Source organism: Aquila chrysaetos, chromosome Z, assembly GCF_900496995.4.
Source record: "Aquila chrysaetos chrysaetos chromosome Z, bAquChr1.4, whole genome shotgun sequence".
Classification (NCBI taxonomy): domain Eukaryota; kingdom Metazoa; phylum Chordata; class Aves; order Accipitriformes; family Accipitridae; genus Aquila; species Aquila chrysaetos.
In genome coordinates, this window is record NC_044030.1 from 87552940 (window position 1) to 87575789 (window position 22850).

The 22850-nt window shown below is 39.3% G+C and overlaps 1 protein-coding gene across 11 annotated transcripts in view; it reads right to left on the reverse strand.

Moving 5' to 3' along the window:
• The window catches only part of ATP8B1 (ATPase phospholipid transporting 8B1), a 45419-nt gene that overhangs the window by 3302 nt on the left and 19267 nt on the right, over positions 1 to 22850 (reverse strand). For all 11 annotated transcript variants that reach the window (XM_030004336.2, XM_030004334.2, XM_030004332.2 and 8 more), the window contains 24 exons: positions 22251 to 22348; positions 20822 to 20935; positions 20220 to 20318; positions 20052 to 20113; positions 19535 to 19607; positions 19371 to 19441; positions 18050 to 18132; positions 16234 to 16392; positions 15969 to 16057; positions 15009 to 15199; positions 13881 to 14089; positions 12956 to 12999; positions 12653 to 12809; positions 11326 to 11514; positions 10458 to 10570; positions 9822 to 9986; positions 9351 to 9462; positions 8106 to 8181; positions 7189 to 7321; positions 5750 to 6035; positions 3471 to 3694; positions 2431 to 2514; positions 633 to 878; positions 241 to 379 (listed from right to left, as the gene is read on the reverse strand). In XM_030004336.2, the coding sequence (XP_029860196.1) occupies positions 241 to 379; positions 633 to 878; positions 2431 to 2514; positions 3471 to 3694; positions 5750 to 6035; positions 7189 to 7321; positions 8106 to 8181; positions 9351 to 9462; positions 9822 to 9986; positions 10458 to 10570; positions 11326 to 11514; positions 12653 to 12809; positions 12956 to 12999; positions 13881 to 14089; positions 15009 to 15199; positions 15969 to 16057; positions 16234 to 16392; positions 18050 to 18132; positions 19371 to 19441; positions 19535 to 19607; positions 20052 to 20113; positions 20220 to 20318; positions 20822 to 20935; positions 22251 to 22348 (3216 nt within the window). The remainder of the gene's footprint in view (positions 1 to 240; positions 380 to 632; positions 879 to 2430; positions 2515 to 3470; positions 3695 to 5749; positions 6036 to 7188; positions 7322 to 8105; positions 8182 to 9350; positions 9463 to 9821; positions 9987 to 10457; positions 10571 to 11325; positions 11515 to 12652; positions 12810 to 12955; positions 13000 to 13880; positions 14090 to 15008; positions 15200 to 15968; positions 16058 to 16233; positions 16393 to 18049; positions 18133 to 19370; positions 19442 to 19534; positions 19608 to 20051; positions 20114 to 20219; positions 20319 to 20821; positions 20936 to 22250; positions 22349 to 22850) is intronic.

Consider the following 22850-nt stretch of genomic DNA (forward strand, 5'->3'; position numbering starts at 1 on the left):
GCAGACTCCTACTGCTGGGCAATGTCAAGTTCCAGCTGATTTTCACTGAAAGGAAAGAAATACTCCAATAAAGAAACCTGTCCCCAAACACAAACAAAACCCTTCCTTGGAAGTGAATTAGTATTTAACATAATTTCCTTTCACAGGCATCAGGTTCATGCCATGACGTTTTGGCCATAGTTCTGCTGAAGTTAAAGCTGTGCGAGACAGGAACAAGAAACATAAAACACAAGGACTGACCTGTGAACTGAAAGGCAGAAGGAAAGAGGACGTGAATTCCAGCACTGTGGAAGTCAAATGTGATACCAAAGTAAAGTGCAATACTCCCAAATACTGAAAAAGCATTAACAAAAGTCCAGTAAGATGTATCCAAGCCAATCTGAAAGCAAACAAAAGCTCTAAATGAGTTTATTAACTCAGAATAACGTCAACTACTCTGAAGACTTACAGCATTTTGGTTGAGTCATCTCTCATCCAGTTACACATCAGTCAGAGAGAGAGCATCAACAGAGAAGACAGAAGGCAAAAAAGGGAAGCTTTTTGTGTATTGTTACATTTTTAGTACACAGATTTAGGAACATGACCAGAAAGTGTATCAGAGCAACAGATATCAGGAAGCTAAGCTTACTTACCTGAAAATTGACAACAAATATAAGAGAAGATGCTGCTGTGACAGCAAATGACTGATAATCTGAAGGTGCTTCCCCATCTTGTCCCATAGTTTTAAGGTAAGCTCCATATGGTATGAAGAAGATTATCATTGAAGTTATAGCTCCATGAAGCAAACTTAAAAAGAATTTCTTGTAGTTAAAAAGTAAATCTTTCTGTCCCAAAATGTACAGTCTAGGGAACCGAAGACTCAATTTGTCGCTCACATCCTTAATAAAGGGGGAAAAGAAAAAAAAAAAAAAAGTTGCTGCAATTTCCTGTTCTCTGTGTGAGCTTTGAAGAGTAAGAAGCTGTCCTGGTTTCAGCTGGGATAGTGAACTGTCTTCATAGTAGCTGGTACAGTGCTGTGTTTTGGGTTCAGTATGAGAAGAATGTTGATAACACACTGATGTTTTCAGTTGTTGCTAAGTCATGTTTAGACTAAGTCAAGAATTTTTCAGCTTCTCATGCTCAGCCAGCAAGAAGGCTGGAGGGGCACAACAAGTTGGGAGGGGACACAGCCAGGGCAGTGACCCAAATTGGCCAAAGGGGTATTCCATACCATATGGCATCATGCCCAGTATATAAACTGGGGGCAGTGGGGTTGGGGGGATCGCTGCTTGGGAATGAAATGGGCATTGGTTGGCAGGTGGTGAGCAATCGCATTGTGCAGCACTTGTATATTCCAATCCTTTTATTATTATTATTATTGTCATTTTATTATTGTTACTATTATCATTATTCTTTTCTTCCTTTCTGTTCTCTTAAACTGTTCTTATCTCAACCCACGAGTTTTACTTTTTTTTTTTTCCTCCAATTCTCTCCCCCATCCCACTGGGTGGGTGGGAAGGAATGAGTGGCTGCGTGGTGCTTAGTTGCTGGCTGGGGTTAAACCTCAACAGAAGCTCAAGTATACAATGTCCCAAAGGAAATGGCAGATTTCTTTTCCTTTTCAAATAGCAGTGTGGGCAGCAGGACTTTGCACAGAGTAATGCATGCAACTAGGAAGAACCAAGTCTGGAGGACATCTTTCACAAAGCTATCACATTCTGTTTCCAGGCTTCTACATTTTTAGCCCATTATTTGCCAAGACAAGAATGTCCACAGTTGCGCAGCTCTTTACAGCTATATATTGTGTTGGAGTCCTTTCCCAACATGGTGAATAAGCAGAAGATGGGGTGCTATCATTACATGTCCTGACTTTAAGCCTCTAACAAATACTCAAGTGAGATATTAATTTGGTACTGAATTTATTTCTTAGCTTTTATCATAAAATAAAGCAGAAACATTGATTTGCCTAATCAACAAGTAAGCCTTGTATGGAAAAACAAGTGGAGAAGGCCAAAAGCACTTGTCCCACTGAATTGAAACAAATGCCACACACCAAGACTTCCTGTCAAGTACAGTAATTCAAAATTGTTCAGTCCCTACATCTTCAGCTCAGAAGGGTAAGCAAGGAATATCTTTTCCATTAACAAAGCCGCCCATTGCTGTGCTGTGTGAATGATGTCATGGAGTAGCAGGCACTTAGAAATATTTTAACAAATATCATTAGTGCTGAAGACCTCTGACCTGATTAACTTTGCTATTTCAGTAACCCTCTGCTTATTGTCCCTTGTTACCTCACACACTGGGAAGAGGAATGTATTTTTAAAATCCAAAAAACCAAACATAACCCCCAAAATTCCTTGTACATAAAACAAAGCAAACAGTTTCAGTGTAATTAAAGGCTTGATGTTAGATGCTTTTGGATTCATCTGTTGTTAACAACATGGAGAATACCTGGTCAAGCAAGCCAACTAGCAGAACCGGGAGACTAGAATATAATACGTTGTACAGCGTGATGAACCAGTCTTCATATGCTGTCTGCAACAAGAGGAGAAATTTCAGTAGTTAATGATTTCTTTTTGATTACACCTTTCCCTTCCAATTCCTGAGAAAATTCACACATGTTCTACTACAGCATTAAATCACCTGTCTCAGCGTTAACCCAAAAGGCAAGCAGCACCTTAGCTCAAAGCTCTGCTAAAAGTGATTTTAGCCTGTATTAAGCTGCCCCACTCCCTACAAACCATTGGTGTTACCTGACCTGGACACCTATCAAAACTGAACACCTCAAACTAAGTCTCAGTCTGGTTTATAGCTGCACTTGTGACTGTGATGAGCACTTGGCATCTCACATACAAGTCTGGGAACCCTGGTTTCTTTTTATGTTCTTTTTTTGCTCTGTCCTCGGCATCCACAGTTTCCATCACAGCAAACAGCATTAACCTCAGGCAGGGCTGCTTGTCTGTGACTGTGGCCCTGACCCTCCATGCTGGTCCATGCAATGACATCTGCCTGTCTTTTGGTTATGCCCATGGAGATGCATCTCAACTCTTAAAAGTCCTTTCAACACAACCTTTCAACACTATATGAACTTCAAACACTGCCAGTTACAACAAGCATATTCCAAGCCATTCTAGCCAGCAGTTCAAGACAAAAAAGTTCAGGTTTGGTTCACTACTGATATATACATGCACCATCTCACTTCACTTAGGAATATCTTAAGTAGCAGGGTTGAGAAAGGTTTCCCAAACTGCTATACAACAATCTCTTCCTCTCTTCCTCCCTGTACAATCATGATACTGACTTTAGTGTTCTGAAATCATAACCAACTGCTTAGCTTGTAATTAACCTGCTTACTAGTTATCACCTATTCTCCTGCAGAAATTACTGATGATAACTTCAGGTTCCCACCACTCCCCAGGTTAAGCCTTTGCTATTCTGCACCGACAAAAAAGATCTCTTTGTTAATATTACACATGAGCATGCCTTCTTACCTGGGCAGAAAAGCCATTAAAGAATGAATACCAGATGTGGACTAGTGTAAAAGCAAAGTTTTTGTAGAAAAAATATCTTAAAAACTTGCACATCCTAATGTAAGACCATCGTCCGTGGACCAGCAGCAGTCTTTGGAGGTAGCGGAATTGCCCAAAAGAGTAGTCACTTGACATGACGGCTTGCATCCCTTCTTGGCCACTGATTCCAACTCCAATGTGGGCAGCTAAGTTAATGAAACAAACACCACACACTATGTTGAACAAAGGGAGAGGAACAACATGACCGAGGGCAAACCTTCTACTGGTTCCTATTCTCTGCTTCAGGTTCTTCTGCCCCATTTTATTTCTGCATACAGCACAAAGGCTGCATTAAAGACTAACACAACAGTGCATAAGCCCTTCCTTGCCCTGTTACTTACAGCTCACGTCTCCATCATTGCTTGGATTCTCTTTCAGTCCTTGTTCCATCAGAATGGATGCTGGGAAATTTGACCAAGCGATGAGACAGAGCAAGCAAACCCCTGAATGAACTGGCCAGTCAGTTTACAAACACATTTGTAACAGAAACTTCTGGGATATGGTTTATTTCTCAGTGGGATTTCTCAGGAAGCAGGTCAAAGAGCACCAGTTGCAATTCAGGACAGCTAATGCCTCCAAGCAAGGGGCAGCTAAACTATTACCTTGTTCTTTATATTACACATTTGTAACCCAGTGTGGCGGTGCATTTCTTTGCCCCCCTCCAGGCTGATTTACAAACTCGGGAAGGCTCACTAGCCCTTCACATAAGTGTACGGAGCCGGGCAGCGAAGCGACCCTTGGCTGTGCCAGGAACTCTTACCCAGCCGAGACAGGGAGATATGCTGTGCGTCTCAAGGACTCCTGCTGCCCGGCGGAGGGAGGCGGGGGACGGGAGTAGAGATAGCCACTTCTCATAACAACCTGCAGCCAGTTCTCTCTCCTCACGACCTGGAGACCTTGTTATTACAGTCCCCCCCTGACAGGCTGGGAGCAGCTCCTATCTATGTTTTGAGTTCTTCCCAGACAGCCTGGGGATTTTCCAGCGCAGCTGGCATCCCAGCAATTTGTTGATGGCAAAAGTCAATCACCTCCCAAACCTACAAGCAGCGGTACTACATGAGGCCCTTTGAGCTCTCCTGGACTGCAGCGGGCTGGGACCAGCATCTCCCCCTGAGCGGGACACCTCTCGGAGCTCCCAAACTCTCCTGTTTGCGATAATCGGAGGTCTGTTGCCGAAAGCCGACGCGGCCAGGGCAGATTCTCTCCGCTCCTTGAGGCTCGACCCTTCGCCCGTTGAGAGAAATGCCGAAGCATTCAACATTAATATTTTCACTGACCTTGAGGGGAATTTTTAACAGGCATACCTCTTTTTCCTCTCTCTTTTACTCTCTTTTACCCTCTTATATGTATATCTCTTAGTGTCTTTATGCACACGCATGTACTAAGCATATTATAGCAAGTATATTATAAGTTATTTTCAAATTTATACTTAAATTACTGTTGTGAATTTCATTCAACTGTGAATGAATTTTAGGCTGCTACTATACTCATAATCCCTTTAGATATAAACTGTTGACCAAGTCTGGGACTAGGAGTCGATCCAGCTGCACCTAGATTCTGACAGGAGTTTAGAAAGCAAGGAGGTCTTCTCTGAACCTTGTGACTCAACAGGAGGGTCTTCCTTACCCTTTCCCACATTCCTGATCTTTGCAGAAATCACAAGAATTTAATTCGTTGTAACATTCCCTTTTACCCTATTACATTTTCGGTCCCTATATACACAAGCTCAGTTTGATCCTGATTTAGTTTTCCTGTGTGCGTTTCATCCACGTACTTAGTAATACAGTGAACCTTGCCATTGAGTTCTGTGAAGTGGCACTTTTATACAAATTTCTATTAAATCATTTTTCTATTGCTAATACAATGGGAGGTGATTCTTTAAGCAATCTGAATCCCCCTCTCTCTCTCTTTAAATCCCCCCCCGTGACACCCACAACATGGTAACAGATGCAATTCAAGTCCCTTCTCAGGGAATGTCTACAGAAAAAGCTAAAATATATCAGCAAAAACCACTAACCATTTCAGAAAGGGCTTCCTTAAAAAGGGAAAGCACAGGCATAGAAGCTAACAAAACCCAAGTGATGTTAACGTGGGTAATGAAATAGATGGTAGAGTCTTCTGAACAAAGAGTAATAGTGAAGAGACTGCAGAACACCCAGAAGAGATCTTTCCTACCAATCGAAGTTTTACAGCTGCCTTACTTTTAATCATGTTTACATCATTGGCACCATCCCCAATAGCCAGAGTAATAGCTTTCTTGTATTTCTTCACAAGCTCGACCACCATGGCTTTCTGTTTCGGAGTCACTCGACAGCAGATCACAGCCCTGCATTCACAGGCCAAATCCACAAAGTTCTTCTGCTGCTGTTCTTTGTAAGCTTCAGCCCTTCTTCTCTTCTCAGTTTGCTTTTTCTTCTCTTCTGCTGTTCTAGGGAATTTCAGTTTAAGCTTCTTTTTCTTCTTTTTCTTCTCTAGCAAGATTTCATTCTGTGTAACAAAAATACATTATGTTCCCTTCTACACTATTTCAAATCGCACTCCAAGTACTGCCTATACAACACTTAACTTCATTATGCTCCCATCACCCATTTATAGCATTTTAATAAAATGCTCGTGCAGAGGAGCGAACAAAGAGCTATGGAAACAATGAAAAGAATGTACTTGGTGGGATTAACAAAAGTAAAATGCTTGTATTTAGTGTCACAGCACTTATTGCAGAGTTCAAAGGAATATTTCTTCTGTTTTGAAAACATTCTGGTATGTAAACCTCCCTCTCTCCTACTTCCTCATCTCCTAAAGGAGGCATGACCATGCCCAACACATATGGAAGTCTCCTGTAAATACCCAGGTTAGCTCTGGGCCAGTTCAGCTGGTGTAGGGGGTAACAGAGACCTGCAATTTTATGTGACGCTCCTGCTAATTACCTTTAGACATCCCCAGCCTGCTTCCTATGTCTTATACACAGATGTACATTTCTTTATAAAAAATAAAGGTTTAGGGCTGGAATGCTGAAACATGGCAGACAATCCTTAGCTGCTCACTGGACTTTCTGCTTTACAGGTGTCTATAAGAGCAGCCTGCCAACAGGGTGGGTAATAGTCACTAAACTACTGCTAGTCACTTCTCTGCTAAAAGCTCTTTTCTGCTTTCTAAGCTCCTGTGAGAGCACTATATTGCAGGAAACTAATCTTTTATTTCTACCCTTTCACTCCCATCTCTCATTTCAAGCACGATTTCTGTGCCTATACTGAAGCCATGCATCCTGTAATGCTGGCAGTCATGTCTCTCTCTTTTTTTTTTTTTTTTCCATTAGACCAGAGTCCCCATGAAGAATAAATACTCTGAAAATCAGGCTGTGCTTTTGCAAGGGCTTGGCTTTACTTTGATGGCAGCTACCAGGGTGATTTGAAAGGCCCAAGACATTCCTTATTTTATGAAGCGCTATTTTCAACCTTCAAAACCAAAAGTATTTCTGAACATAAATATCAAACAGATGTGTTCAACTGGTGGCACAATGGCCAAAGAATTTTCATTGATTGATTTAGCAAGGCAGACAAATGAACAGAGTCCTCAGTGAAGGACACTGTGACTTGGTGGTACCCCCAAAATCTCAAATACACAGAACATCTTTTGTACATACCAACCAGGAGCCAGTGATTATTAAAGCACGATCTTTACTACCCTGGAAGAAGGGCTCGTTCATTCTTAGAGAGGAATGTGTACTTGATCCAGCTCTGTTCCTCTGGTTTTCCAGCCTAGTTTGAAGAAGAGCGCTGGAAAGAGAGGTGGATACTATTACAGAAAAATCAAGGATAAACTTTAAGCTAGATCAGTCCCAGGCTGAAGATCTGCAAGAAAGAAATGCAATATATACTGCTAGGACTTTTTTTGCCATATATTAGGTGATGTTCTAAGCAGTGCCAGAGCAACAGTGAAAAGAGGATCACGCAAATAAGCAAAAAATTGGAAAAATGAGTCAGGAAAAGCTGTAACACTGTTACAAGGCCCTAGTTCTCCTAGTCCCATGTTGTCTTCCCTTGGGTCTAACCACTTTGACAAATTCTTTATGACTAAGCACTGAATACCTTGCAATCCATTGTGGTTTTGTAGCATAGGGCTGTACTGTGTACAGGAGCATGGGATAGGGTGAAAGACCAGCTGGGGTAATACTAGAGTTCAGGGACAGGTAGCGAGAGCAAAACCTGGTAACTACTCAAGATTTGTACTAGGAGGAGACCTGCTTAGCCCACTCCAGGTGGGCTCCAGACTTCTCTGAACTACAGGACAAATTTGATGTCCACAGCTGTTGACCTAGAACATATAGCTTCCTGCAAACAGGATATCACCACCTTTACCCACAATTAAGAGGTCACCTTGTAAAATTACAATTCTGTAAAAAGCAAAGAAACAGACAATGTACAGCTGAACAACTGCCAGGAAATACTGTTTGGTCATTGAAGAGTTACTGTGGGATAAGCCAATGTTACTGCTGGGTTAATTGAAAAAATGGAACATTTTTAATTCCCACAAGAGAAATGCTTTGTGCTTTTCACTTGCCTGGTATCTTCTCCATAGCAGATTGTTGTTTCATCTGTTAAGAGTTCACAAGAAAATCCAATATTTTCAGCAGTTTCTACAATTTAAAAAAAAAAAAGGGGGGGGGGGGGGGGGGGGAAGAGAGAGAGAGAGAGAGAAGTATTTAGTTAAAGTTCTGTCATGAGTAACTGCTGGGAGCAGCCAGAAGTACCTGAAGTCCTCTTAAGTAATTTTTGAAGTTATGTTTCAGTGTGAGAAGTTCCCTTTCATTACCACAGTGTGGATGAACAGGAAAAAAAAAATTATACATAACTCAAAGAAGCTGGGGGAATGCTTGTTCATTATTTGTCATACAACAACTGTGTGGCAATGAAGGCACAGTGGGAGATGGATGTAAAGTCAACAACAGGGAATTATATTTCCTATGCAACATTTCCTGTGAAATGTACGTTACTGTGGTGGAATGCATTGTTACAAGACATTTTGAATGCAAAAACTGTTAGTGATCTGGAAAAGTCTTATCAGCCAATTTGCAGAAGAAAGATCTACCAGGGCCTATTTAACTTGATGCTGGAGATGTTGTCTCCATGTCAGAGAGCCATTACACCAAAGGCGTTGCAAGAATCAACCACAGTATATGCCAAACGATCTTGACTTGTCCTTACTCTGGATTCCTTGAACCAAGGCTTTTGCCAGAGTCAGAGATGCTGGTCTGGCTGCACCTCCATCCAGGCTGTAGTACAGCCATTCTTACTTACAAATTTAATGCTGTTTTTTGAACTGACTTAACAAAATATGTTGCTGGACTGCAGACTAGCAAATACAAAAAGAAAAGCAGATCAGTCTCTGTCAGCAGCACTTGTGATTATTTGAAAAGTAAGTTTTCATTGTAAAAAGACAAGTTTTGGTACCTGCCCTCAGAGCCAAGCAAGCCTGGTGTTAAAAGCAAGTTGTCCTGCATTTGCTTTGCATTGGGAAAAGCAGTAGCTGGATATTTCGCTATAGAAGACAGTCACGAAATCAGTCATCTAGGCTAATCTGTTGGAGGAACAGAAGTTACACAGAAGCCCATCCAGCAACTCTGGACTGGGAACAGCTGGGATGAAATTCTGCACATTGTAGAAATTCCTCCAGTTTTGATTTAAATGGACTTTCACACTAAGGTTTTCTAGAAACATATGCTTTATTTCTAGTCTGCCTTTGTTCCAGTTTATCTTCTAGCCCTTATCCTGTTTTTACTAGCTCTTCAGCTGTAAGTCAACCCACCTTTTTTGTCACCAGTAAGCACCCAGATTTTAATGTCTGCTTTTGAAAGTCTGGAAATAGTTTCTGGAACTCCATCCTGTAGTTTGTCTTCAATAGCTGTTGCACCAAGCAGCTGGAAGATATTGGAAATACAGGTATTTAGTAGGATGAACATGTATAGAAAACTGATTCATTTTCAGTAGAGAATGAAACTGTTATGGATATGTCTTCAAGCCAAGGTACAGCTCAAGCTAAGAATTCAGTAAAGACAAACTCTTGCATATAGAAGTGACCACACTGAAATACATGTACTAAAATACATTTCCCATCATTCTATTAAAGTCTAAAATTTGGCATGGCTCTAAAGCCAATAAAACACTGAAAAGACACAAATCAAAATGTCCTCGTAAACAAGAATAATTTATTTTCAAAGAGATCTGTTTCTTCTTATATAAGAATAAAAGTACACTAAAAATTTAAAGCTTGACTTACAATCAAGTTTTTTTCTATGTCCTCATACACTTTGTCCAGAGCTTCATCACGATTAGCTGTAGCTACACTGGCCTCCACAAACTTTTTATTCCATGCTTCAAATTCATCATGACTAATGTCTCTATAGCACAGGCAGAGTGTCCTAAGAGTTTCATTTGCAAAAATCTGAAAAATAATTAAAAAAACATGTCCACAAAACAAAACTCTTCATTCGCAGTCCAGACATAAGAGTTAAGATCATAAGCGTTTGGTAAGTCTGATAAATCTAACTGTGCAATTAGTCCTGGGTATTCCAGAAATGCCAAAAATTAAATCATAGGTGACAAGGCAGTCTGAACTGAAAGACTGAAGAGGTGACAAATAGAACAGAGTGTAGTGATCTAGAATAATGATAATTATGAAAAAAAAAAAAGCATGTACACAAAATTTAAGTTAACTTCTCATGAATGTATTTTTAAGAACATGCATGAAAACTTGTATCACTTTGATGATTTCTCAGGTTTGGGATGACTTGTAGAACCAGTTATAGGTCTGCATTTGGTTTAATAGCTTAGGAAAAGGAAATTAATAAAATCAGATTATAGTCAGAAATAAACAATTTTTAATTTAAAAAAGGCATATAAAATACAAACGTACATCTAGTGCTTCTTCTGTAGCTTCTCTCTTTAGATTCCTTGGGTGTAACCGTTCATAAATTACTGTATCAGCCCCTTTACAATATAGTCTGATACTTCCACCCGATTCTCTTACTGTGGAGTAAAATATGAGAGGTGAGACAAAATGTTAAGAGTATATTTAAATAAAGGAATAGTTTCAGATTAGATTTTCCAGTCTACTGCTGTTAAGTACCAAAACTACAAGATCATGTTTCTTCTTCATCATCTCTACTATTGTTCAGTTATGTAACTTGGTTGACAAGTGCATTTCCTCTTCTCTCTCATGACAGGAGAGGATATTTAAACTCCCAAGAATTATGTTTTTGATAATGGTTCATATAGTATTAACATCTCCCTTGCCCACAGCAGCTGGGCAGAGACATATGCTAGAGATACAATGCACCATAATTATAGCCTTAAAAACAACAGATCTCTAACTGATCCAAGACTGACGTCTTTAAAGATAGTTAAAACCAAAACTAAGGAGCTATTTATACCTCAAACTGCATAGCTAGTATTCCAATAGCTAAAGGAACATACAACTTGTTTGTTCTCTGGGGAAAAAGGGGAATAAATCATCTCTGCAGCATTTCTTCAAGCTTCTACTAAAGGGCCCTAAGATGGCCTTCAGCAGAGGCCACATCTGAACACCAGGACTGTCTAATGGTCACATTTGTACCTCATTAGAAAGCCTCTCTTTTGCTATCCAGAGCTATGTGGATTAAAATCTATCATAGGACCATGTGTTACACAGCTGTAATTCTTGACTTCAACTTCCTCTGCATGTACTTTTTCACCTATGAAATACAAGTGACCTCTTCTTTAAAGGTTAGTTGTAATCAGCTTACCAATAACAGACATCCGTTTTCTGTCACTGTTGAAATCCAAGATAGCAAGGACATCGTAAGTTCTTTCAATCCCCATTTCACTTATAGTGATAGTATTTTGTGTTCGTGAAAGGAAAACATAGCCAAAGTTTCTGGCTGCTGTAACAAGGGCCCCTTCATCTGGGGAAGCTGCTTGGTAATTGAGCTGACCTGTATCATTGAAACAGTGAAAAGAAGAGAACGTCAGGATATACCTGAGCATTACAGGGGCACTTGGACACCATAGCTAAAAAAATTCACATCCATTCTTTAGAGTGATTGAGAACTGGATGTGCAAAGTCCTTTCCTTTTCTGAAGTGGTCTCTAATACACTGCTGCAGCACCTGATAGCAGTGCACACACAGGGGAGGGACTAGGGACACCCCCCCCCCCCCCGCTTTTTATTACTTGTACTTTCCAAACAGGGTAGGTCATGGAACCCTCTTCCCTCCAGGTATAAAAGCAAAAACTGTAACTTCTCTGTCTCAAAACAAATATAACTTAAATATCTTAATTTCTCAATACATTCATTTAAGCATTTTGAAAAGAAGCTCCAAAAGACAAATCCTTGGCCACACACACCAACACAATGTAGCAGAAACAACCCCAAAACCATGAGTAGGAAGAGCAAGAAAAGACAGGAGACTGCCCGTTTCACGGATATCTCACAAAGATGGGAGTAAAGCAATACTATTCTTCAATGTTTTAATTGAATCTTCCAACCTTATTTTTCACATTCATGAATTCTTCAATAGCTGTTCACCTCTGAATTTAGTTTCTGTCACATTTTTGTTATTCATTTTGCTTATTTGCTGCCAATACTCTTAGGACAGACATACATGATTTGTATACGTCGATGGGGCTGTGGATCACGGAGTAAGAGCATAAAACCCTCATGCTGAAAACACTTGCTCTTCCACACTGAAAAGAAGTTTCCAAATGTGTTTGTACTTTCACATATCTATGTGGAACCAGAGACTATGCTAGTGTCATTATCATTTTATTTGAGGTTTATGCTTTTGAGATTTTAAACATGTATTTGAACAGATATAGACGACCCATAACATGAAAACACAAGACCTCTGTATAAGCTGTTCCCCTACCTTTCTAAATCGGCTGTTAAGATGCGCATTTGCCACAACTGTAACTATCATAAAGACAGTCCTCCTTCCATAAAGGGTCAGATAAATTCAGCACAGGGAATAGCATCGGCTCTTGCTTTTAATTTAAAGGGCAGCCTAACACTGCTTTTCACTTGTTTCCACTTACACAAGAAAAAAAAAAAAAACCAAACAAAAACCATACTTACCATCAGAAGTGTCAACCATGACTGTGTGACAAATGGCAAGCAGAAAAAAGAACTTTTGAATTTCTGGCTCCTTTCCAGATTTTATTTGCTCTATCAGATAGTGATCATAGAATGAAAACTTTCCATCTGCATACATGTTCCAGCTGAAATCCACTTGCTGCGTAGAAAACAGATGAAGAGAGAGTTTGAGTCATCTCATGTGCAATAGCTTTGTGCCTACCTGCATCTCTTCAGACTTTGGCAAGGGAATGTTCCCTGTTCTACAGACCATAGGGACTTCAGCGCCAGATCGGACCGACCTACCTCTGGGTGACTCTGAAGCTGCCCTGCTCCATCCCGGCAGTCTCCTGCAATGCAAGCACCATCAATCAGAAGGCACAGGACAGAACAACAAAGTTTTTACAACTCATTCACATAGTAAAAAAAAAAAAAAAAAAAAAAAAAAAAAAAAAAAAAAAAAATCTACCACACTAGAATAGCTCAGATTTTTAAAAAATCACTCATTTGCAGCCACAGTACCTTTATATACTAGTGACACCAAAGCAAATATAAGGAAAAAAAGCATGCAGTGGAATTGTCATAGACCATCTGTGTCGGCTTAACACAGCTTTCACTGTCAGAAATTCCTCATCTCTCTTCAGAGGTAGGATGTTCAAAAATCACATGGTGTTAGCACACTGCATTCTTTGTTATTTGAACCGACCAAACAATAGTTCTGGAGCACATATCCTGCATATTCTGAATATTGAAATCCAGACAAGATTGGAAAAGGAAGTAATTAACACTAAAGTGAAAAACCGCTGCTCTTACTAAATTTTTTAATTTGTTCCTAGATTAATTTTGTCCCTGAAGCATTTCTACCAGAAGTAAAGTATTCTGTAAATTACTCATTTCTGACTTTTCTGCTGGGAAGTTTCCACAGAAGTCTATCAGTTTCCACTTTTTAGAGGGGAAAACAGTGAGGAAACCCAAACAATTCAATTTTACTGGAGCTTTACTAAATGCTGGGGCTAAATTGTGGAAGTTCAGTTGAAACTAAAAAGACTTATATGCACCTGACTTCAAACAAGCATTCAAATTCCTACTCATTTGTATAGACTGGTCAGAGGCTGCCAGCTGTGCTACACAGGGACTCGCATGGTCTTCCCCCATGCTCCTGTCACAAAACAGAGTTCCTGTGCTAGCCACAGTTTTCGCTACAGGGCGCAGCAGCATGGCACAGACTTACCATATCTTTGGCCGTTTATGCAACATTTTTTAAAAGTCATGATGTTCTGTGTAAGTGTTCCTGTCTTGTCAGAGAAGATGTAGTGGATCTGCCCCAGCTGCTCATTCAGCGTGGTGGTTCTGGCCTTCGCAGCCGTGTCCTTCTCAGGGTAATACATTTGCAGGTCCCAGTTTATAAAATAGCTTTGGCCCAAACGAATCACTTCAACACTAAATGAAATAAAATTAATGTTCTCACTCCCAGCTGCATCTCGTATTTCAAAATAATGACATATTATCAGATTCAGGGGACTCTGACTATTTTCTGGGACTCAAATTGCTCGGACAGCCCAGGATCTTAAGACAAAACAATCACGCTTACCAGCACATTACAAAGCACCATCACCCCTACACAGGCCACTCAAACTGATGTTGGACCACACAGCTCAGCTTCAACAACACCACAGTAATTGGGGAAAAGCCTCTATGGCCTTATCAAGCCAGAAGTATCGATGGTGCTGCTCCCATAACAAACAGAAATCCCACTTGGGAATAGCATTTTAAATACAACTTGCAGAAGAGCTGGTAGGAGTCTGGATGAATTCAAATATATTACAGACAGGTTTGTCAAAGGCAAAATTATTCATACTTCATGGACTTGTAAGACCTCTCTTTTGAGAGTAAATCTAGAAAATATGATTTTTCCATTTTAAATTTTTTTTTTTCCCAAGTAGTTTTCTTCATGCACTGTGACTGCAGAATTAGACTGAGAAGTTAAGTACTAGCAGGATCAAGTCTGCAAATTTGTCAGAGATCATTGCTTGGGAGAATTTTCTCCTTCATCAAAGTATAGAGCAGATATACTTAATACTGTAAGAAAAGCTTGATATCTTTAAATTGAGTCAAAGGTCCTTGAGTGATGATTTTATAGGAAAGCAATACAGATCACTTTCTTGCAAAATCTCAGTGAAGAGGGAAAGACATCCAATGCCTTTTCAGTAAGACAGAGAATTAATATGCTTTTCCATGCAACGTGAAGCTGTATTTGTTACCACCAACGGGAAATTAAGTCCATTCACCATTAGTCTCTAAGTTAAGTAATCCAATCTTATCACCAATTCAGCTGTTAAAGGCCTAGGTACGTACTTACCTCACATAAAGGGAAATGGGAACCATGGTGTTCAGAACAATGATATATCCCCAAAAGTTAAGGAAGCCGCGATATGGAGGACTGAAGTCTTGTGCATCGTAGAGGTACCAAGACAAGTTACCAATCTGCTGCTCCCAGTAAGTGTGTCCAATGGCAAGGCCAGCTGACAGCAGGATGAGGACGACAAAAATCTACAGTGTACAGAGAGAGGCCTGTGACACTTCAGAAACATTTGCTCGACTTAAATCCCAAATCTCCATGTTCAAAATAGAACATTACACAAATTTGTAAGTAAGAAGGGGAGCAAAACTTTCCCACAAAATGGTCTCTTCAAATAATCTGGGTTCTAATTTTACTCTATTCCCCAAGCATCATTTTCATGTTTTATGTTCATTTAAGCAGGCAGCAAATAGAGTAAATGAACATGCTTGGAGCAGGGGCAGAACCGCAGTCGTGCTGAGATAAGTGCCTCTGCCTGCCAACAGGCCAGCTTCTCTCTCCTCTTTCCCCATCCCAGGGAATCACACTCAGTAGAGTGCAGGTTGTAGGACAGCAGGTATTCCTCATACACACATGCCACAGGTGCTGACCAAGGACAAAAACCAAGGGTGTTGAACTTCTCAGGCTGAACGGACATCTGGACCAGGACCTGGGTCCTCAGGTCTCTGTCCAACAGTTCAGTGCAGACAAGCAGAAGCACCTGCAACACTGGTTTTGAAGCACTTTTCTGCATCATGTAGGCTGCCCAACACCTGCAGTTTAGGGTCACAGATTCTGCCAACAGCAAGGCACCTTTTTAGATTTCATCCTAGTTCATCTCAACTCATCAGGCCAAACAAAGTGGAAACATACTTATTACACCAAAAGGGAAAAAAAAAAAAAAAGTTTCCTGAATTTGCATTCACTCTATTCACTTAAAAATGAACTCAAAACGTCTGAATTTTAAACAAAAAGGCTTACAGTATAAACCATGTAATTCATAAGGGAGTCAATTTTTGTCCTTTTAAATCTTGTCTTTCCACTATTTTTCATTATTTTTGTATCAGCACCTAAAAATAAAGAAAAAAAAAAAGGAAAGATACAATATGCAAACAAGTGCTATTATTACTATTTTACAAAACTGGGACACAAAAATACAGTCAATGTTTATAAGGTGAAGATGTTATTTCACATATAGGGCATGCTTTTAGTCAGTAAATATTACACATGTTCAATTCATAAATACCTGCAAATATGACCACTCCATGGCAGAAGTCTGTATTCCTGATTTTACATCCACGTAATAAAATCTTATCAGCATCCAGTGAATAACTCATGTTTCTCCAGAATAACGTTCCTGCAAACTTATCCAGTCGGTTATTAGGTTCTTCACATTCAATCAGTCCTAAAAAATTTGGTGGACAATGTTTAATATACAACAGTTAAATAAAAATGCATTAATTTGTACCCACCATAGAAGTAGTTTTACTTCATGAGGTTGTTTTTTTGAGAAAACCAGGTGTTCTGAATAAACTATTTATTTGAAATTCAGGGTGTACAAATATTCAGTGCTGTGTTGCTGATATTTTAAATATGGTATCTTCGGGTGGTATTTTACTTTACAGATTGCAATAGCAGAAAGAATTAATTTCTGCACCAAGACCGCTATGCACAGCATTTACTGCCAAATAGGGCACTTTTTGTTCACCTTCTCTTTTAATATTTCTCAAGTTTTAACAAACGCCTGCCTACAAGAGCCTATATCTCTCTGGATCTTACACTCTAGCATGAATGTAGTATTCAGTTCATTTTGCCATTGAAGACTTACTAGCAATGATCCCACAAGGGGAAGACAACCTTCATGCAATACATTGCTATAGATAAACATTGCCACTGTGCATTGCTACACCGCACAGATGCCTAAATATTACGGCTGAAAAAGTGACATTTTACTTTGACTCTTGGGACTTGCCCTATTCCCACTGCCTACTTTACGATTGGCACTTGATGCCATATATTTGCACTTCCATCCCCAAAACTGAGCTCATCCTAAAATTTTGGTTCATGCTGCAGTTACCGTTATCAAAACTGTGTTTCAGAAATAAACAAACTGATTGCTACAGAGAAGCACAGAGTGGCAATTTCAGGCCAAAACACTGCTGCCTCTAGCCCTGAACCCTGCCTCTCATCAAGACAGGTGGATGTGCAAGGAAGAGTCAAATTACAGGCGCAGGCCACTGAAATGCTTTCACAGTCTTGCAGGAAGTTGCAGCCAACAGATCTTCTGAACCAGAGCTGACACCTTTGTGGGCAGGCTCTCCTTCCACATAAATTTGCTCAAGAGATGTTCTTTGAAAGCACAAACTTTTTACATCCACAACATCCTTTGGCAAACTGTGAATTTTAGCTTAACTACGTATTGTGTGAAAAAGCATCTCCCTTCTGTTTATTTTTAATTTGTTAGATGCTCATTTCACTTCGTGTTCCTCAGTTCTCATACTGGAGGAAACCAGAAACAGTCCCTAGTTGCTTACTTCTCCATGTCACTCTATTGTAAGCCTTTTTTTTTTTTTTTTAAGCATTTGCAATTTTAGAATTGCTAAATATTCAGCTTGAGATAAAACCCTGTGTCAGATCTCAGTAAGAGAAGGGATTTCTGCCCTTCAAGCTTCCACAACATGCACAGAAAGCAGCTAGATCGTAATGATAAATATGAAAAGGACAATAGAAGGTATTTTCCAGATCCATTCCCAACAGCAAACATACTTTTTTCCAAAGAAAACAGGCAGGCAAACACTAATAAAGGGTTCCACCATCTCTGCTTAGTGTGCTGTAGCTCATTCATGGCAAAGGTCTCATCTTCAGACAGACTACATTTTGCTCAGCAGCAGTTTCCTTTGTGCAACTTGCTTACGCTGCCTCATGACGAAAGCCAAGATGCCACTAACTCCAGAATCACAGCATCATTGGCAACGCTTAGATCCCCAGTCACATTTTATTTACTTGTACTGTAAACTGCTTGAGCAACATTTGAATAGTTGTAAGAATATAACTGTACAAACCATTAAAGTCTGCCATCGCACTTTCTTCTTGAAGATATCTGTGTGTTACCTCAAGTGCCATTTTGAATTTTAAGTTAGTCTCACTAAGAAGAAAGGATAAAAAGGTCATTTTATTAAAAACATGGATACAAGAAAGAAGTTTGAACAAAATTAAGCAAATCAATATGCCATAGGTACCAACCTCCTACTTCGAAGCAATGGCAAAGCCATGCATTTGCACGGATATGAAGCATTCATGAACCACGTGACTAGTTCTTACACTGGTTAGTTTCTTCACAAGTGAAATCTTACCCCTTTTACCTCTGCTTGATGTACATGAGTGAAGCTTCTCACAATCATTGTTTTACTAATGCAGTAATTAAGTTTGAAGTAATGGTTATTTGAAAACAGTGTTTAGTAACTGATACTGTTAACAGCTTCAATAAAGAACTAACCTTTCCCAACACAAACAGATTCTTGTTTTGCATGATGTTGTAAGTTATCGTTTTTAAGATTACTAAAGGTTGAGTAAGGAATACACTACTCATTTGGAAAAACTAACATTTCATCTCATTAGGGGAAGTCCGTATCATTACAGACTTCTCTAAAAGAATTCAGCACTAGCTTTTCTGATAACATGAACTAAAACATTTACAAAGCAATGTGAGAGACACAGTAAGATTTATGCTATCTAAGCAGTTTCTATCAAAAACTTCCACAGAAAAAATTGTTTTCCCACTGACACAGCATAAGTAAAGTTTAAAATCATAAAAAAGTCCAGGTTGGAAAAAAAACTCTGGTAATCAACAGTCCAACCTCCTGTTGGAAGCAGGACGTTGGATGAGGTTATCCAGGGCCCTGTCAAGCCAAGCCTTGACTGTTTCCAGTGAGAGAAATTCCACTACTTCTCTGGGCAACCTATTCCAACGGTAAAAATTATCTACCATGAGAATAATTATTCTTGAATGCAGACAGAATTTCCTCTGGAGCTACTTGTAACCATTGCTTCTTGTCCTGTCAATGTGAAGAGAATAGCTTCTCTGTAACTATCTTTGAGATACTGGAAGACTGATTAAATCACCTGTCTCTTCTCCAGGCTGAATAAATCCAAGTCCTTCACCCTTTCTTCATATGTCATGTACTCCAACACTTCAGACATCTTTGTGGCACTCCAGTGGACCCTCACCAATTTTTAATGATACTTGAATTGTGGGAATCAAAAACTGGACACCGTTTCCAGGTGTGGCTTAACAAGTGACAAGTAGAGTCTGAAATACACACTTCTTGCTCTTTTACCAGTAAGCCAAAATTAAATCCAAGAAATCCTTAGATAGAGCCTTACCCATCTAGTTCAGCTGTCTCTACGTAGCAGAGACTATTTGGTTCTGAGCTGGATAGCAGCAAAATATCAGCCTAGAAAAACAAATAAATAAGCACCAAATAAATCCAAGTCAAGATTTGTACAGAACTCTCTAGAAACAAAACAAATATATCTAAAGCACTTACAGGAACGAAAGTATTTTTCTTCAGACGAATGATATCACCAACTTTAATATCTTTCCATTTTGTGTTTTTGAACCTAATATCAAGATAGTTCAATAATTATTACTATTTAATCTAGAACACTATGCACTCTATAAATCTTGAAATATTGAACTTTCCTTAGTAGAAAAACATTACACCTTGGCAATGTGTGTTTTTTCTTTTTGGAAACTGCAATTTAGTTGGGCATCTATAACTTAGAAGTCAACCTACCTCTTCTCTTCCCTCTTCACCTATATATGAATTTCTGCCCTTCTCTCCAAAGAAGCTGCTCTTAGCACAGATTTAGTGCCACAAAATTAAGTTAAATTACTCCTTTGGGCAATTCTCTTCCATTTTCGATTGGGTTTTCACACAGACATGTGGAACAGTAGAGAACAAAAAGCTGAACTTTCCCTATCATCTATGGTTTAAGATCTGTGATGAAACTTAGTAACGAGACAACAAACATCACTTACAAAGTTAAGGTAACAGTACAAACCTTCCATCCCTGATGACTTCACATGTCCTATTATTAACCTCGTTGTCCATCCTGTGACGAGCCTGAAAACCAGGAGTAGAGAATGTACTCCCTACCACATATCACAATTGAAGAAGTTAACAACACTGAGGTGTTTTGCTCTTAATATTAACAAAACATGTTTCTTACAATGTCATCCACTAGGTCTTTGACGGCAGTTATTCCCAGCACCAAGAGTAAGGGCACCAGTGTTGTATACCATGACAGGGTAGTTATTTGGGGAATCGACTATAAAAGACAAATAAAATCAGTTCAGTAGAGGACTACCAATCAAGCTCTATTCAGAGACATTTCAGAGTGATCTCACTGTAACATAAGAAGGAAAACCAACACATCAGAGAGAGAATTTTAAGTCAGGTTGTGAAGATGAACAAACTCTAGGGGGAGAGTTTGACTGTGCTGCCCTACCTCAGCGTTGGCTTCTCTTTAACAATTGTAGTTGCTTGTATTTTGTGTTGGAGCTTCTGATTCATGAGTGGAACTTAAGGCCATCATGTTTTACAGAGTAAAAGAAACATCTTTTCCCCATGAAATTCATGAACTCTGCAACTAGCTCATCCTAGCTAATACAACGCTAGGGTAGGCTGTTCCAGATTTCTATTGAGATGAGCTTAGTTTCTGTAGTAGTTCAGATACATTCCCTTACAGGATAGCACTGAATTGTGCTATCGGCTCAGTAGATTAGCACCTCAAATTCACTTTACAGTTAGTGTTCTCTCTGCCTTTCTTACCTGCAAAATGAGAAGAACGAGGAAATAGAAGTTGGCTGCTCTTTTAAACTGTTCAAACAGATTGAGTGGTAAAAAAGTGATAGGATTGTACTTGTATGTCTTAATTGCATTTGCCTGTTGAAGAAAACCAAACGTCATTCACAACAACAGATTCTTCTTACATTACAAATGTACAATGCCTATTTTTAAGTAAAGCATTTTCCTAGTGAAATCTTTCCTATGAACTTTGTTAGAATTGTACCTTTCCTCAACAGTTTAACATCTTAATGTTACCATCTTAATGAAATAAGGCAAAAAAGGTCTGTTTCACTGACATTAACATACCCCAAAAAGCATCTCAGACTGAAGCTTTAGCTACACCGAGGACTACAGGGCATTGCACAGTCACAGTGTAGAAAGGTTACAGCCTCTCCCCCAGTAAATGACACAGTGCACATGGCACTGCCAGATGAGGACAGAGAAGGGAAGGAAACTTCAGTGCTCTTCTCCTCCTAGGGAATCTTCTCTGTAATGTCTTTTGACATTATTTGCTCAATATACGACATCACTATTAGGGATATAATTGGTCTCAGGCATGAAACTACACATAATGAATCCAGATAAAAAGGACTGTTAATTAGACTTATTCAGGAGGGACAATGTCAGATCCAGCAAAGGTTAACTCTCACAAGTGCCAGTCCCTACCTAGTCCAAACGTGAAGGATTTCCATTTGAATACCTCCAGTTGTAGCAGTTTTACTATTAAAAGTTCATAACCATGCATGAGATAATCCAAACTGCCTCAAGTCTGCAAGGCAGGTATCTCAGCAGGTACAAGGGAACCAATGAGCCAATGCATCACAGATAAAGCTGGGCACTCCACATGTAGTAACCCCACAAGCCTCTGTCACTCACAACCAGCACCACATACAAGCACCACAGCTTTATTACTTTGAAAGGTTAAAAAATTAGGAACAGGAAAAAAAATTCAACCTTTTGTCTTGATAAATGAGATAAAAATGTCTCCTTTATCATAATTAGGTGTATCTAGAATTATACTGTTTAAATGACTAGACATTCCCAAATGTCTATTTTTAAGACTATCCCAGTCTAGCTTAGTCAGGATATTGCTTAATACTATACTGAGACTTCTTATACAAAAGATGACACCTATGTGGACGTTTGCAACAGCCAATAAAACTCGGAATTTGCACTGAGGACACCTGGCTTCTAATTCTCTATCTCATCTTAAACAAGTCTCTTGATACCTTGATTTTCCATTCACAAACCCAAAACCAGTTATACTTCCTCACCTTTGTTGGAAATCCTAAGAAGTGTTAATTGTGGTTTTTACACTAATCACCAGTGGTTCCAAAGATCTTACTGAGATTAAGAAAGTATTCACCCTGACAAGTACTGTTAGCACATAACTGAGATAAAGAAAACTTACTGCGTATCTGCTTTTTTTGAAGCACAGAAATACTGTTCTCTTAAACTGGGGCTGTTCATAGAAGCGTTGATCATTTGCTTTAACTTGCCAGCTGCAATCTGGAAGAGACAAGGCAAAATGGGTCAAGGTCTGATTGTTATAAACATGAAGGAACAAATCAGCCAGTTTCAGGTTTTCTCTGAAATGCCATATTTTAAAGGTACTTTCAGTTGAAACAAGACTGGTACCTGCTTTTTAGTACATAGTCTAAAAAAAGGTTTTCAGGAAGTCTCCAGGCTATTTGTCTTCATTAACAATTAAAATATAATTTGAGGTAGGAAGAAGTGGTGATTAGCAATTTGGAAGTTCTATGAGAAACTAAAAACCTATCGGAGTAACATTTATTCACACTAAATTCCCTTCTTTCCCCTCTTTTGGTTTCCTTTTCTTATACCTATGAAGCACTACGTACCCAAAACAGGGTTTCTCAGTCTTTCTAGAAATGAAAAGGTCCACTCAACTTTTGAAAACAATTATTTCATATAACCATACTGTGCAATGGTTTTCATTTACAACCATGAAAAAGGTAAAAATCTGAAGTGCTCATTTTATTTTTTCAGC